General features: G+C 41.3%; 1 protein-coding gene across 4 annotated transcripts; it reads left to right on the forward strand.

Annotated features, from left to right (window-relative positions):
- Window positions 1-988: 988 nt before the first annotated feature.
- LOC310913491 (cytochrome P450 2J2-like) lies at window positions 989-11,866 on the forward strand (the record flags this gene model as incomplete). 4 transcript variants are annotated; one of them, XM_083868956.1, is made up of 12 exons in its annotated part: window positions 989-1,099; window positions 1,302-1,428; window positions 1,639-1,704; window positions 2,695-2,808; window positions 3,218-3,380; window positions 4,929-5,078; window positions 5,718-5,878; window positions 6,559-6,735; window positions 7,487-7,628; window positions 8,931-9,118; window positions 9,529-9,670; window positions 11,531-11,866. In XM_083868956.1, 10 exons carry the CDS (start codon window positions 1,672-1,674, stop codon window positions 11,707-11,709), a joined length of 1,449 nt encoding a protein of 482 aa, XP_083725082.1. In that variant the 3' UTR covers window positions 11,710-11,866. The 4 variants fall into 4 exon arrangements, with proteins under 4 accessions (XP_083725082.1, XP_083725081.1, XP_083725083.1 ...); XM_083868955.1 differs by lacking the exon at window positions 1,639-1,704 and having other exon boundaries at window positions 2,688-2,808; XM_083868957.1 differs by lacking the exon at window positions 1,639-1,704.
- Between the last annotated feature and the right edge of the window lie 2,241 nt (window positions 11,867-14,107).

The raw sequence follows: 14,107 nt of genomic DNA on the forward strand, positions 1-14,107 counted from the left end.
TTCACTTTTTTGAAAGAGCTTGAAGGTTGACTAATGAAAGTCAAGTTGTAGATGGCAGGTGTGACTGTTTCTGTTCTGCTCTTTCCCTGTATTTTCTTCCCACTCCTCTGCTCTAAAACCTTCATTAGAAAAGAGAGTTTTCTGGGCTGACTAAACATCTTCCATCTCTGCCAAGGAGCTCTTGTGACAATATTTGTCAGATAATAATAAGTCTTGTATGGAGAGGTGCAGTTCACATATAATGAAGATATTGGAACCAGGAAAACTGATTTTCTCCAAAACAACTTGCTTGCAGAAAGCTTCTCTGTAAACACCTGCCTCTACCTGCTTGAACTCACAATTACTTTATTTGTATTTTAGTCCTTATTTTGTGCACTTAAGTCCTGCAATTCGCGCACATTGATGGAGTTCATTTAAATTCTAACACTCTGCATTACAATGAATTGTAGCATCAATCACCTTCTCTTCCTGCTACTAATACATAGTCATCCCAGTCATCTCAAAATAAAACCAGTTGATATATCTAATCTTATAGAGATTCACCAAGTTTTTGGCATCACTGGCATGCCATAAGAGCAGAACTAAAAAATGCAAGAGCTCTAGCTATTAGGAAGGAAAGTGACTGCTATAAACATCCCTCTTGTTGTTTTCCCATTGTTTTTGTTGTTGTTTGTTCTGTTTTGTTGGTTAGTTTTGCCTGTTTTTGTGTTGTAATGCAGTGTTATTTAGGTGAAAGCAATGCAGACCTTGCCCTGGTGCTGTACGTCCTGATGGTGTGGGAGCTACCACAGCCTGGTGCCCTTTGAGGCTCCCTGGTTTGTGAAGTGCTGTGTAATCTTGGCAGTGCTCTGCAGTCAGCTGCAGAAGAGCTGAACAGAGACAAGAATTTCACAAATTAACCACAGCACATACCCTTTGCTCACTGAAGTGTCAGGAAGAAGTAATTAATGTTGTACAGACAGTTTTACTTCTGGCATTTCCTAATGTTTGAGTATTTGCAGCCTCAGCATTCTTTTTGACAGTTTTCCAGAGCAGTATCTGTTACCCCAGATGCTGCACTTGGAATGTCAGAAGTTGTGGACGGAACAGAAAACTTGAGGTAAGACTTGTTCAGATGAATTTGCCAGGGACAGAGGTTTAGAGACAGCCTAGGATAAACTCCTCCTTTCCTGCAGGACAGTATGGTTGTTGAAAATGTATTTGCAATATATTGCAACTGATCCTTGAGCACTGGAAGAAATTTCTGGAATCCAATCCAGATTAATTACTGTGTAGGGAATGATTATTTTTTTTTTCTCCAGGGAAGTGTTCTTGCCCTTGTAAGCAGTGGTTGAGAGAGGTACCTTGAATGCTACTGAAGAACTTGAAGAAATGAATAAAATGTGAAAAGAGCTTTCAAAACATGCCTGGTGTCCTTTCTGCCAGCTGGTAAATAACACAAATGGATTATGCAAGTGGAGTTGTGAGGATGAGTTGAGTTTTTTTAGACAGCAAACCTTGAGACAGAATGATAGCCCACAGGGATATCTCTGCTGTGAGAGGAGCAACAGCCTCAGAGAAAGTGCAGGACAAGACAGCAGGGGGGTGGTGGAAACAGCAATTAAGATCAGTAATTGCCTTCTTGTGTTATTTCTGCAGGGCTGTGTATATTTTTGGGCAAGCAGTCAGCATATGGAGTTCTTCGTTTTCTGCAGCCTTTTGCAGGTGTTTAGATTCACCCTGTCTGATGGAATTAAAGACACTCCTTTGGGGAGCACTGCACAGCCCCATCCCTATGAGGTCTGCTGTTCTCCATAAGGCAGCTTGGTGCCAACATCCCAAAGAGTGTATTCCACTAGCTGTGCTCTAGAAATCTTCTAATAATTGCTCCTGTTTGCAGGGATTATTTTCGTGTTGAGGACGTCTTTGCATGCACTGCTTCAGGTGCTGTGGATTAAAAACAAAGCAATGAATTACAGACTCTGGAATTAATTCTGCTGAGCAGGACTGAGAATAGGCAGAAACAAATTCATAAAGCCTCATTGGAGACAAGAACTCAGCTCCAAAATAGAGTTTAATGTGAGATCTGTTACACTTTTTGCCAATAGTTACGTTTGGTTCTTCACTGTGCTATTTGCAGTTCATCTATATTATTTACTGTGAAAACTCAAATTACAACACTTCATTGCTCCTGGTTCCCAGGTCTACATCTGTACTCACTGTTGTACAAGGCTACTGGCTGCTACCTTTTACCTCTGCCTCAAGAATGCTACCTGATGAATGTTCCTGTCCTCATCTGACAGCTGCAGCTTTGTACCTGAGTTCTTGGCATGCATGTAGTCAGTATTTTGAGTGACACATTCTGTGAAACTGATTGCTCAAAGGGATGTTTCTGTCTGAAGTTCCCACCTTCTTTGATCCAGCCTCTGCTGGATCTTAAAATAATGATCTCTATTAGCATATTGCATCATAGTGATGTATTAAATAACACTCAAGAATGGAAATAATCCTCATTTTCTTGGATCAGGAAGAGTGGTAGGAAAGAAGGGAGGTGAAAATTCAGAAATCTTCAATGTGACAGGGAAGAGTTAAGAAGAACAATACAGTCATTTCAACAGACAGATTTGTAGCAGTTTTATACTACGAGTTTGGAAGTGTGAAATGATGATAAGTGTAATTCTCATAGCCCTGGTTTTGTTTCTTCTGAGTGCACAGTTCCTGAATTTGCAATGGAAGAGCCGTGGATTTCCTCCTGGACCAATCCCATTTCCCATCATTGGAAGTGTCTGGTGGATAAACTTCAGAGCTGATCACAGGAGCCTGAAAAAGGTATGTACTTGCAGATGGGAACTAAAGAGCTATTGATGAAAAACATTTAAAAAATGGTGATGGTTGTTACTAGGCTGGTGTGGTAACAGGGAGAACCCTGAGAGAAGGTGAATTGTAGAAGTGAAGTACCTAAACAAGTTAAGGTAAAAACCTGCAGACAGTCTAATTCATATGGAAGCTGAAAAGTGTGCAACTTAAACAGAACTTAACATAATAATTTTGCCTCAGAAAAGATTTCTGTTTTTGAGGGAATCTTTGGCCTTGAAAGAAAAAAGTGACAGCCCAGCCGCTGTCCCTTTTCACCTCCTGAACCCCATAGTAATGTGCTAGAAGAGAGCAGCTCATCATGTGTGCATGTTCCTTCGTGTTTCTCTCATGGGTATTATTTTGGCACTGATCTTACCTACAGCTGGCAAAAACCTATGGCAACATCTGCACCCTGTGGATGGGTCACAGACCTATGGTGGTGCTCTATGGGTTCCAGGCTGTGAAGAATGGTCTCACCAACAACTCGGAGGATGTTTCAGGGCGACTGCAGACCTTCATTTTCAACAAAATGGCAGATGGAAAGGGTAAGATGTTAATGTCTGTGGAAGGACTTCATCTTTGACTTTCTTTGCCTCTTCTCTTGTTTTTCTTAACGAAAACCCCTAGTTCCCAGCTGTCTTTTTCTGTCTGCTCAAGGTGAATCATATAATTCTGAAGCATCATCCTAAGTGATCTCCAAATCCCAGTATATCACATGTATTTCAGCATCTTATCAGAGCAGCATGGTCTTGTTTGTCCATTCTTAGTGTTGTCTGTGTGTCCTGATTTGAAATTATCCTGAGCCTGCAGCCTCCTCTGCAAGCTGAGACTAAAGCAAATCCTTATGCTCACAGTTGTTTGTTTACAGCCAACGTTGCTATAAGAAAAGCATATACAGAACTTTGATCTAGTCTTGTTCCAAAGTACAAAGTCACAGGAAAGTAAGTGGAGCTTTAAATTTATTAGCCAGAGTGTTTAAAACATTCTATTGTGCTATCACATACACTGCTGAATCATGGTAGATGAAGACTAAAGACAGTGATGTGTTTAAAACAGAAATAATTGAACTTGTTTCCGTCAGCCTCTTATCCAGAGAATGTATAGCAGATGCCTTTACTTTCAGTCAGGATTTGTTTCATGTGAGCTGCAGTCTAGAAAGTTTTAATTTCTAATACTAGCTAATGTAAGTAGGGAAAAAACACTTTAAGGTATAGAGATTATTAAGTCTGGGCCATTTCAGTCCATTTGGAAGGATCTGTATTGCCACTTTTTATCTGGGTGCTGTGGAGAAAAGTAGCTGGGTTGTGACAAGTGGCCTAAAACTCACAAATTGTTGCAGGGGTGGCTTTAAGAAACAGCTGCTGCTCAGCTGCAAGTTTGTGACTCTGCAACACAAATACCACCTGCCTGTCCCTAGTTCCGAGGACAGCAGAAGGAACAGGGGAGAGTTATCCCAGTCTGTAGTGAAGCACCTGTCTCGGGGAGTAAGCTGGCTTTCCCAGGGGAAGTGCAGGCTAGACTGATTGAGGGAATTTCCCCACCAAGCAGATTAAATTGTTCATGCTGCATGGTCTCTGCTAGAACACAGACTCACAGCAGAGCAGGCTGGGATTCCTTTCTGCCCCACAGGAGCTCTTGATCCTAAGAAGCAATTTGCAGATTGGCTAAAGCCTATTTTTCCTTCTCATGTTCGCTGGGTGGTTCTTGCCCTGGCTTCATTGTCTTTCCAGAAGGGATGTTTCCAGGATGAGAACTCAATATTTGGTGTAAAGGTCCTGGTAGAACAGGATCCCTCAAAGAACAGAGACAAATGCTTCAGAAAAAAATAGGATTAGGTTTGGAAGGCTGGTGTGTGAGTCCAGAGATTCAAGTGGGACTTTTGCAGGGATGGGAATATCTTAACCAAGGTGTTTTCTCTGCCTCTAACTACATTCAATTCAAAGAACACTGCCCTGATGTTCCCTCCTCTTTGAGCAACCTCGATGATGACATCATCCTCATCATCCTCGATGAGATGACAGCTCTTACTGTGTTTATAATTTACAATTGTATGAAGTTTAATATGACATAAAATTCATTCTCAATGGCTAAAGGTATCTTGGTCTCAAATGGTCTCATCTGGAAACAACAGAGGCATTTTGGAATCGGAACCCTCCGAAAACTGGGAATGGGGAATAAAGGAATGGAGCGTGGGATACAAACTGAGGCCCGTTTCCTGGTCGAGTTCTTCAGAGACAAAGAGGGTATGGCATTGACACAGTGCTTGGGGCAGACACAACACAGCCTGCTTGACTCTGAGGGTACTTTTGTTACAGAAGAGAATGGATTTGGAGCACACCTTAGATCTGCAGATTTAGGATAAGGTGCTAAAGAACTGCAGACCACATATTTTGTGGCGTTTGCTAACAGACTGGAAAAAGAAACATGAAGCAATACAGCAGGGAAACCCCTGAACCCAAAATACTGAAGTTTCTTTGCTTATTTATTTTTTGAGGGAAAAAAAACAAACCCTCAGAACCCTTGAGATTATTGTATAGTTGGACCTCAGCAGTTTGTATTTTGGGATCAACACCAAGATTGAGATTAAAAAAGAAAGAAAATTAAAAAGAAAGTAAAAAGACAAGCAAACTAAAAAAAAAAAAAAAAAAAAAAAAAAAGCCAAGAGTTAAAGATTTGAGGCTTTCCTGTCTTCATTTTTGAGTGAGTTTTGTTACTTTTCCTAGTGAACTTGGGGATGTTCACTATGAAAACATCCTAGTAGTAAATAGGAGTAGCAGTAAATAGGGGACATCTATTATAAAATGTCACTGTAATCTTTTCTCCCCAATAGCAAAGGAGGAGAAGGAAGTGCTTTGGAGATGAATGTTTTTCTCTGTCTGCAGGAGAAGCTGTTGACCCTTCCTTCCCCATTGTCCATGCTGTCTCCAATGTGATTTGTGCTGTGGTTTTTGGACATCGTTTCTCCCTAGAGGATAAAACCTTCCGCCAGCTGATTGAAGCCTTCAATAGTATAGTGGCTTTTGGGAATAGCCACTTTTATTATGTGAGAATATTACTTATGAGATTATATATGACTTATTAGAATATTATTAATATGCAACTTATTTGATTATTGAGCTCATTATTTATTGCAATATAATTATATCAGTATGTATGTACTAAAGTATTGTATTATTGAATACTGATGAATATTCTGACCGTGAATATGAACTGGACCTGCAGTGCTTTGGGTTTGACATGATTCAATTATGAATATTCTATTACTAATCTTTATTATAATGTCTTAGCAAAGGTAATGTGCTTAGGATGATGACATTTTCTGTAACGGAAATACCAGTATTGTTAAGGTGAAAAGATGATACTCTGTGTGAAAATGATGCTAAGGGGATAGACATAAAAGTTTATTAGCATTAGATATATTAATATTGACACATGTTACATATATCTGCAAAAGTGGATTGTTTTGTTGGTGAATTAACAGGGCAAATACAAATGGAATTATGCAGTAAGGATGGGAAAAAATCCAGAGTGGAAACTGTTCTGTCTCTAATTTATAGTTTTAATATGTGTTTATGTACTAAACATATCTTTTTGATGCCACAGGATTTTTCCCAGAGAAATTAAATCAACAATTTAGCACCAAAGATGTCCATGCTACACCTCTATGGCAAGGCTTCTCTACAGTGTCACTAACTGCTTCTGTGCTGAATTCTTGCTCCCCAGATGTGTGAAGTGTTACCGTGGTTCGCAGAGCTCCTCCCAGGACCTGCACAGAAAGCAAGATTTTCCCGGGATTTTGTTCGTTCCTTTGTCAGGCAGGAAATCAAAAGGCACAGGGAAAAAGGCAGAATAGACGAACCAGAAGATTTCATTGACTTTTACCTGAAGCAGATAGAGAAAGTGAGTAATTAATGCTGTACATGACACAGATCCAGCCTTAATGGGTTCCTTGCCTCTTCCCTGCTGTTGTCTGTCCACAACATTACGGCAGAGCTCTGCAAGTACAGCTTAAAAACTCTGCTTAAAAACTCAAAATATGAACTTTGAATAGTTAGTTCAATAACTTGTTTTAGGAGTACCCATTATTTACATTGGTTTGTTGTCATACTGTGGAATCCTTAGTGAGGGCTGGGCAGTAGGGAGGACCTTGAAAAGGTGCAGGTATTTAGATGGCTGCCTAATTCTGATTCTTTTTGCCTTGTTATATTTTTGTACTTAGTGCTGCATGAGTATCTTGACAATCTTAAAATGTTGGCAGTCTCTGCTCTGACAAAACCCATAATCTTTAAAAGGATAAACGATATATTATATTGAAAGATAGGCGAAATCAGCATGTGCTGAGAGTGGTATGGGTGGGATAAAACTAGCTTGAAATGTGTTTTTCTGCTGTGGAAGTTAACAGAAGTCAACATGCCACTTCAGAAGGCAGCATAACAGGACTCATATGCCTGATAGCTTCAACAGCACCTGTAATTTAACAATATCAGCATACTCATTTGCGTAAAATTTTGGCTATATCTGTGTTCTGCTCATGTATCTGTATTTTCTCTGTCCTCTAGAAATCTTGTTCCTTTAGATACAGTGATCACTGTCTGTCTCAGTTCTGTTACATAGCTATGCCCCATTTTACCTTTCCCATTGACACTTGTAGACTAAAAATATCCCCAATTCTACATTTGATGAGGACAACATGGTGCAATCTGTTTTTGACCTTTTCCTGGGTGGCTCAGAGACCACAGCCACCACTCTGCGCTGGGCTCTGCTCTTTATGTTGGTTTATCCTGACATCCAAGGTGAGTTGTACACACACGCATGGATATGATTCAAGTAAAGTAATCTTCTGTTATACTGTTTCTTGGGGTTTTTTAAGCTAAGATCAAGGGGCCTTTTTTAAGATCAAGATTTTTTTTTAAAAGATAATTTATGAGCTTTGCTTTTAATAAGCCAATGTAGTAAAAAAAAATAAAATCAGAGATTTTAAAATTATTTCAGGGTTATTCAGCTTCTGATACTGTATTGAGTCTTGATGATTTTTGTCAGAATGTTTCAGCACTGTAAGCATGTAATGGAAGATACAGGCTGAAAAAAACATGAAGTGAAATAAGAATTTGGGTTAGGGAAAACTGATGCTTTTCTGGTATCCAGAATGTGTAATAAGGTTAAATTATTTGAGTTCATTAACTGAGACATCAGTTTAATTTCTGTAAATTAGATATATTTCTTCTAATATATGGGAATGTTAAACAGAGAAGGAAGACGATAATGGGAAGACAAAAAAATGATCCAGAAATTCTAGACAAGAGCATAGTTGCACACAAGTTTCAAAATTTTTGGATGATTTGGTAGAGGGTTTTCGGAGGTGATGAATTACTAAGCCAAGTACATGTTCTTGACTCTTGGGCTGAGGGCTAGAAACCCTAGAAATGCTTTTCATGCTTGTAGTGCTAGAAGAACAGAGCCCTGTGCAAACACATGCATTTCAAATTCTGATCAATTATAGAGAAAAAAATGCCTCTTAGCTTACTAGCCTAAGTTCTGAGTGTGGAATCTGGCCCCAAACCATCTGAGACTGTATAATGTGTATTAGTTACTGAAGGTTAGATAGCAGCCCAAAGAGATTAACACTTGGTGATGGTTTAGTAATATGATCCTATTTCAGTTCACAGCATTTGACATCTATCAGCTTAATGTGATGGCTTGCTTGCAACACTCTCATTAGTGTGCTGTGAGTCTGTGTTTACCTGGAGTAAAATCAACAGCTTAACTGAATTGATCTCTTAATAAGAAGATTTTGTTATATTTCCAATTTTCTCCCCCTTCTTTAAATATAATGCTCCGTAAATCTGTTGGGATTGTGGAAAGAGGGTCTGAATATAGAGTCTATCAATTAGGATACAGAGTGTAGTAAAATCATAATTTACTGGTTGTATAAATGCATTTACACTTTATGATATGGTAAGTATAAATTATTTACATATTGTAATTTTTTCAATCACTACTATCACTATCACCACTTTCCCAAAAAGGAAATGAAAGCTCTGTTTCATGCAAAACAGCGTCCTTATATCTATAATGGATATTAAATTTTTTTCTAGACAAAGTCCAGAAAGAGCTGGATGCTGTTCTGAGTCCCTCCCATCTCATCTGCTACGAGGATCGGAAGCAGCTGCCGTACACAAACGCTGTGGTGCACGAGATCCTGCGCTTCAGCAGCATCATTTTAATCACACTTCCCAGAGAAGCTGTGAAGGATACCACTGTTTTGGGGTATCACATCCCAAAGGTACAGATATCCTTTCTATTCCAATGTGATCTTTGGCCACGAGTAAAGTTTTACCATTAAACCCTTTGCCCTCCAGCTCAGGGCAGGAAGATCATTTCACTAGATTTAGGATAAGGTGCTGAAGAACTGCAGACCACACATTCTATGGCATTTGCTAACAGACTGGAAGGAGAAACATGAAGCAATACAGCAGGGAAATCCCCAAACCCAAAATACTGAAGTTTCTTTGCTTATTTTTTTTTTTGAGAAAAAAACCCTCAGAGCCCTTGAGATTATTGTTTTCCCCCTAATTATGTAATCTTTCATTTCTGCTGCCTTTCCATGTGTAGAATTATAGCTGGAATCTGTTTGTGTCCTTTTCTTCTTGATGTGTGAGAGACAGAACTGTGCCAACTGCATCTTCCTTTCAGGGCACTCTAATTATGGTAAATATAGACTCTACTCTTTTTGACCCTGCCTATTGGGAGACACCTCACCAGTTCAACCCTGGCCATTTCTTGGACAAGGCTGGAAATTTTGTGACCCGAGAGGCCTTCTTAGCCTTCTCAGCAGGTGAGTGCACTGAGAACTGGGCCCAGGTGTTTGGGTTAGGTGAAGCTGTGTTATTTTCATTGTGGAGAAGGCAAAAGGGGAGTGTAACCCCAAACTGCAGGAGCACATGGTTTTCCCAGCCAAGAAAAATGTCTGACTGCAAAAATAAGTTGTTTGGCAATTGTATAAACACTGGATCTTAAATTTTTTTGTGAAAATGCAGAGAAGATAAAATGAGTAAGGTCCCAGATTGCCCAATCACTTAGGAACTTGAGTCCTTACACTGTTGTCCTTAGGCCTCCTCTGTATATGCTGAGTTATGCCATTACAGTGGATATTCTATGGCAGGCTGCTCTGCTGGAGCTAACTTATTTTGTATAAATCAATATTCATCAGTGCAGAGAGATGAATGGAAGATCTGGAAGCTGGATCAAATACATCCAGAAGTCTATGCCTTTCCTGTGGAGCTTTTGGAATCACTCTTTCACCAATGTGTGAGATATAGAAGCTTAAATAAACAAAAGCTCTTGGGGATCGTGTCAGGAGGGAATAGCTTGGTTGTCAGAGCTGTCAGCTGAGATGTGAAAATGTCAGGCTCAGGTTTCTGGTCTAAATTGAGCAGAAGAGGAATTGGTTTCTCACAACCAAATTGAATGACCTGACCACCGTGTTTCAGAGTTTGTCCCTATCTGTCTCTGGGAATTACATCCTGGAGAGAGATAATTGATAAACTGGGAAGAGATTTTTCTTTAACAAGTTGTTTTCACTGAAACCATTACATAGGAAAACATTTCATCAGGTGTAGTGTTGGGAAAGATGGGACAGGAAGGGCTTGCGGATATGATTGCCTGGTAAGAAATACTGGAGATGTAAAGCCTGTGAGTGAAATAGAAATGAAGGCCAGTTTTGAGATGTGATCATGGCAGGCAGGAAGATGGTGATTAGCTGGAGATAGGTTGAAGGACAGAAAACAAAAGGACCCAAGAATGTAGCCCCTCTCCACCCTGCCAAGGTATCAAGAAAAAGGTAGATAAGAAAAGTAGTCTTTAGAGTTTAGAATATAGGATGATATGGTAATATAGCAGTTCTCATAGGCTGCATGCAAAGTGTGTAGGTTTTGTATCTTGTGTCGGTTGGTCACTGTGAACTAGAATATGCAACACAAAAGGAGATATAATGTATTGTAATAAGGTCCTCGCTCTCTCTCTTATTTCTCTTACCCCTCTTACCGCACTGACCCCTGCCCTCTTACCTGCCCCAGCTCTCTTAGCTCCCTTACCTCCCTCACCCCTGTTATCTCCCTTACCTCATACCCTCTCTCTCTCCCTCTCTCTTTGGGGCCTCTCTTCAGCTGAGGCTGGTAGCTGAAGGCAAAGCCCTTTTTACCCACGACCCTTGCAATAAAACCACGTGTTTCTAGAATATCTCAGGTCTGCAGAGTTCCTTCTCCCTGCTGTCCAAGGATGTTCCTACAGTGTAGAATGTCCTCTTTCTTCGGATTTTTCACTGCTATTAGGGGAGATAAATCAGCCTGTACTAAGCAGAAACTGTGATGGAACCTAAAGATGTTTTCTTGTTGTTTTTATTTGGAATCAAAAGACCGAAATCCCTTTCATAAAATTAGGAGTCTATAGATTAGGAAGCAAGAAGGAAACTTCTGAGAAGCATCTCTAGTATCTTTTCTAGAATCAGGGCAGATCCTGCAAAGATGAATTGCAGACATCTCAGTTATGTGTCCAGTTCAATCTGAGAGGAAATTGTTAAATTCAGCAAAGCTCTTTGTTCCTTGATGAGCAAGGAACTCCTGTGAAAATCTGGGAAACAGGTGCTGGTTACAGACCTTGGTGGAGACTGACTTCTCTTTCTGTTCACCCCTTGCAGGTCACCGTGTTTGTCTGGGAGAGACAATGGCCAAGATGGAGCTTTTCATCATTTTCTGCAGCCTGTTGCAGAAATTCAAGTTCACTGTACCAGAAGGAGTTAAGGAAATCAACACAGACATTATCTTCGGGAGCACCATGAAACCCCATCCATACAAGCTCTGTGCAGTTCTGCGCTAGGTTGCTCAGCATTAGAGATTTAAGAGGCACAGACACTGGTTTGATAGTGTGCTGGTACCTGTGCATCTTTACAGTTCTCATTTTTAGCTTAAATTCAGTGCGAATCTCTCCTTGTTGTGTTACATGTCTTAGAAGCCAGCCCTGAAAAATACTCTGGTTTTCCTGTGTCTGGAAAGTGTCTGTACTTTTTTCCCTGCTGTGTTACAAATTAAATAAATGTAGACAATTATTGCTCTGTCTAGTCTTACTAGAAACTTGGCAGAATCTTACTGGAGGGAGCAGGAACATCAGAGCCATATTTTGAGGAGTCTTTCCATACATTCTCAAATCCAGAATGGTGTGTGGGAATGCTGTTCCCAGACATGGTGGCTCTGGGCATTGCCAGAACTCCCAGGTGTGGTTGCATGGGAACACAAAGGTGTGGAGGAGCATCTCAACTTGCTGGGAGCAACTTTGTCTGCTTAGCCAAGAGCCATGGGTGGATGATGGCTTGAGACTGGAAGTAACAGAGAGACAACAGTGTAACCCTTCATTTGGCTGTGAGGCTTGTGACTTGGGCCAAGAGCAAAGGCAAACCCCTCCTATTGCCTGCTGGAAAATGTAGAGAGAAGCCCCACTACTCGTAAAACCCAGTGGATGGAAACAGATAAGGACTAGTGAGCTGGCCTGGATTTTTTTTTTTTTTTTTTTTTTAATATACTCTTGTAGTGCATTTGAGGGGCATTTCAATGAAGGTGGGAGTCCTCTCACACACCAGGGTTTGTACTGACAATGATGTATAGCAGATAAGGTTGGCCATGTCTCTTCATTGGTACCCAAAAGCACAGTTCAGGGGCAGCTCGCAGTCTTTGCAGTCTTGCCCAGCAAAGCTTGGTGCCTGCAAAGGAGGGGCAGGACAGGAGACATTGATGTGGTGTTCCTCAAAAGCTGTGGGAGAATCAAAGCTCTTGAGAGTTTTCTGTGAGCAGAGGGGCAGCTGCACACCAGCAGCCTTCTGACAGCTGAACTGAGCCTGCTGAGTCCAAATGCACACTGAGGGAAGAGCTGTGTGAAGTGCAGCTGGCAGGAGCAGTGCCCAAGTAGGGCTCATATGGCAAGAACCAGAAGCCACTCTCACTGTGAGACTGGCCTTGTTACCCACCCAGTAAGATTTAAAACCCAAGGTCAGAGTGGGGGTTACTGTTGCTCTACCAGTTTTCTCCCTTGAAGAAGAGACTTTACAACTGTTATTGCAAGCATGCTTCAAGGACTAGATGGCTTTGCTCTGTTTTCCCCTTGTGTCATGGGCTGAAAGGAAGGGGGATAAGAGCGTGGGCCAGCAGCTCTCCTGTCAAGAGTGAAAGGAGGAAGATTCACTTGTTAGAGGGATACCTTTCTGTTCTTCTGAGCTGTCAGCCAGCTCTAACCCCTGCTTCCCCAGGCATTCAATTCTCTTCATGGAATCTGTGGCAAATACAGCTTACAAAATCTTATCAGGCTTCTCCCTTCTCAATCCTCCAGCACCATCTTGTATGAGGAGAAGAGCAATATGTACTCCCTTTGACATCTCTCCCAAAGACTCGGCAAAGCTGTTTGGCAGCTGCCTTCCTGTGTGCAGGCAGTTCATGTCTAGGCTGAGAGGTGCAATCACCAGAATGTGGCTGATCTGTGTGGAAAAGTCAGAGTGAACCTGGAGAGCCAGGGGAGATGAGGAGCAGTCACCCAGAACTTGTGCAGGGGCCAGATGGGGCTGCAAGTGGGCATGGCAGGCAAGCCTCGGGGCTGTGAGTCTCCTCCCAGGAACACTTTGGAAAATACTAAACTCAGAGTTGGGAGCAGTTTGAGATACCAAAAATGCAACACCAGTGAAGGAAATAAAAGTCCCAAAAGTGGTCTCTGAAATGGGTAATTCAGTTTTTCAGGTTGATCTCAGCTCTCAGTTCTATCAGTGGCCAGCAAGATGGGTAAATGTTATTTCTCTGACCTGTTTCTGCAGTAAACCAATGTCCTTCACACCTCACAAGTCTTATTTCTAGCCATGGCAGTTCTGTAAGTTTGGTACATGAGCAGCAAGGCCATCTAGGTGCTTCCCAGAGTGCCACATGCTGCTGTCTAAGTCAGCTGAGCCGAGCCTAATTCTGTTCCTGTGCAAGTGCCAAATCTGTGTTGATTATGTCCAAATGTCATCCTTTGCAGAGCTGGAGTTGCTCAGTTGCATGAGAGCACTTGTGAAAGAAGTTCTCAGAGGCAGCTGTATATCATCTTTGTTCCTGCTGCAGGCAATCCAGGGGGATTAGCCAGAGGCAAGTGGAGGGGTGAAGAAATTTTGCTTTCTGCTTGGTCAAGGAGACTGTGCAGCCACACTTCCCTGCACAGCTGAGAGGGGAGTGGGAGGACACTTGAGTGTTACATCTTTATT

The sequence above is a fragment of the Zosterops lateralis genome, assembly GCF_965231275.1.
Source record: "Zosterops lateralis genome assembly, chromosome: 10".
NCBI lineage: Eukaryota > Metazoa > Chordata > Aves > Passeriformes > Zosteropidae > Zosterops > Zosterops lateralis.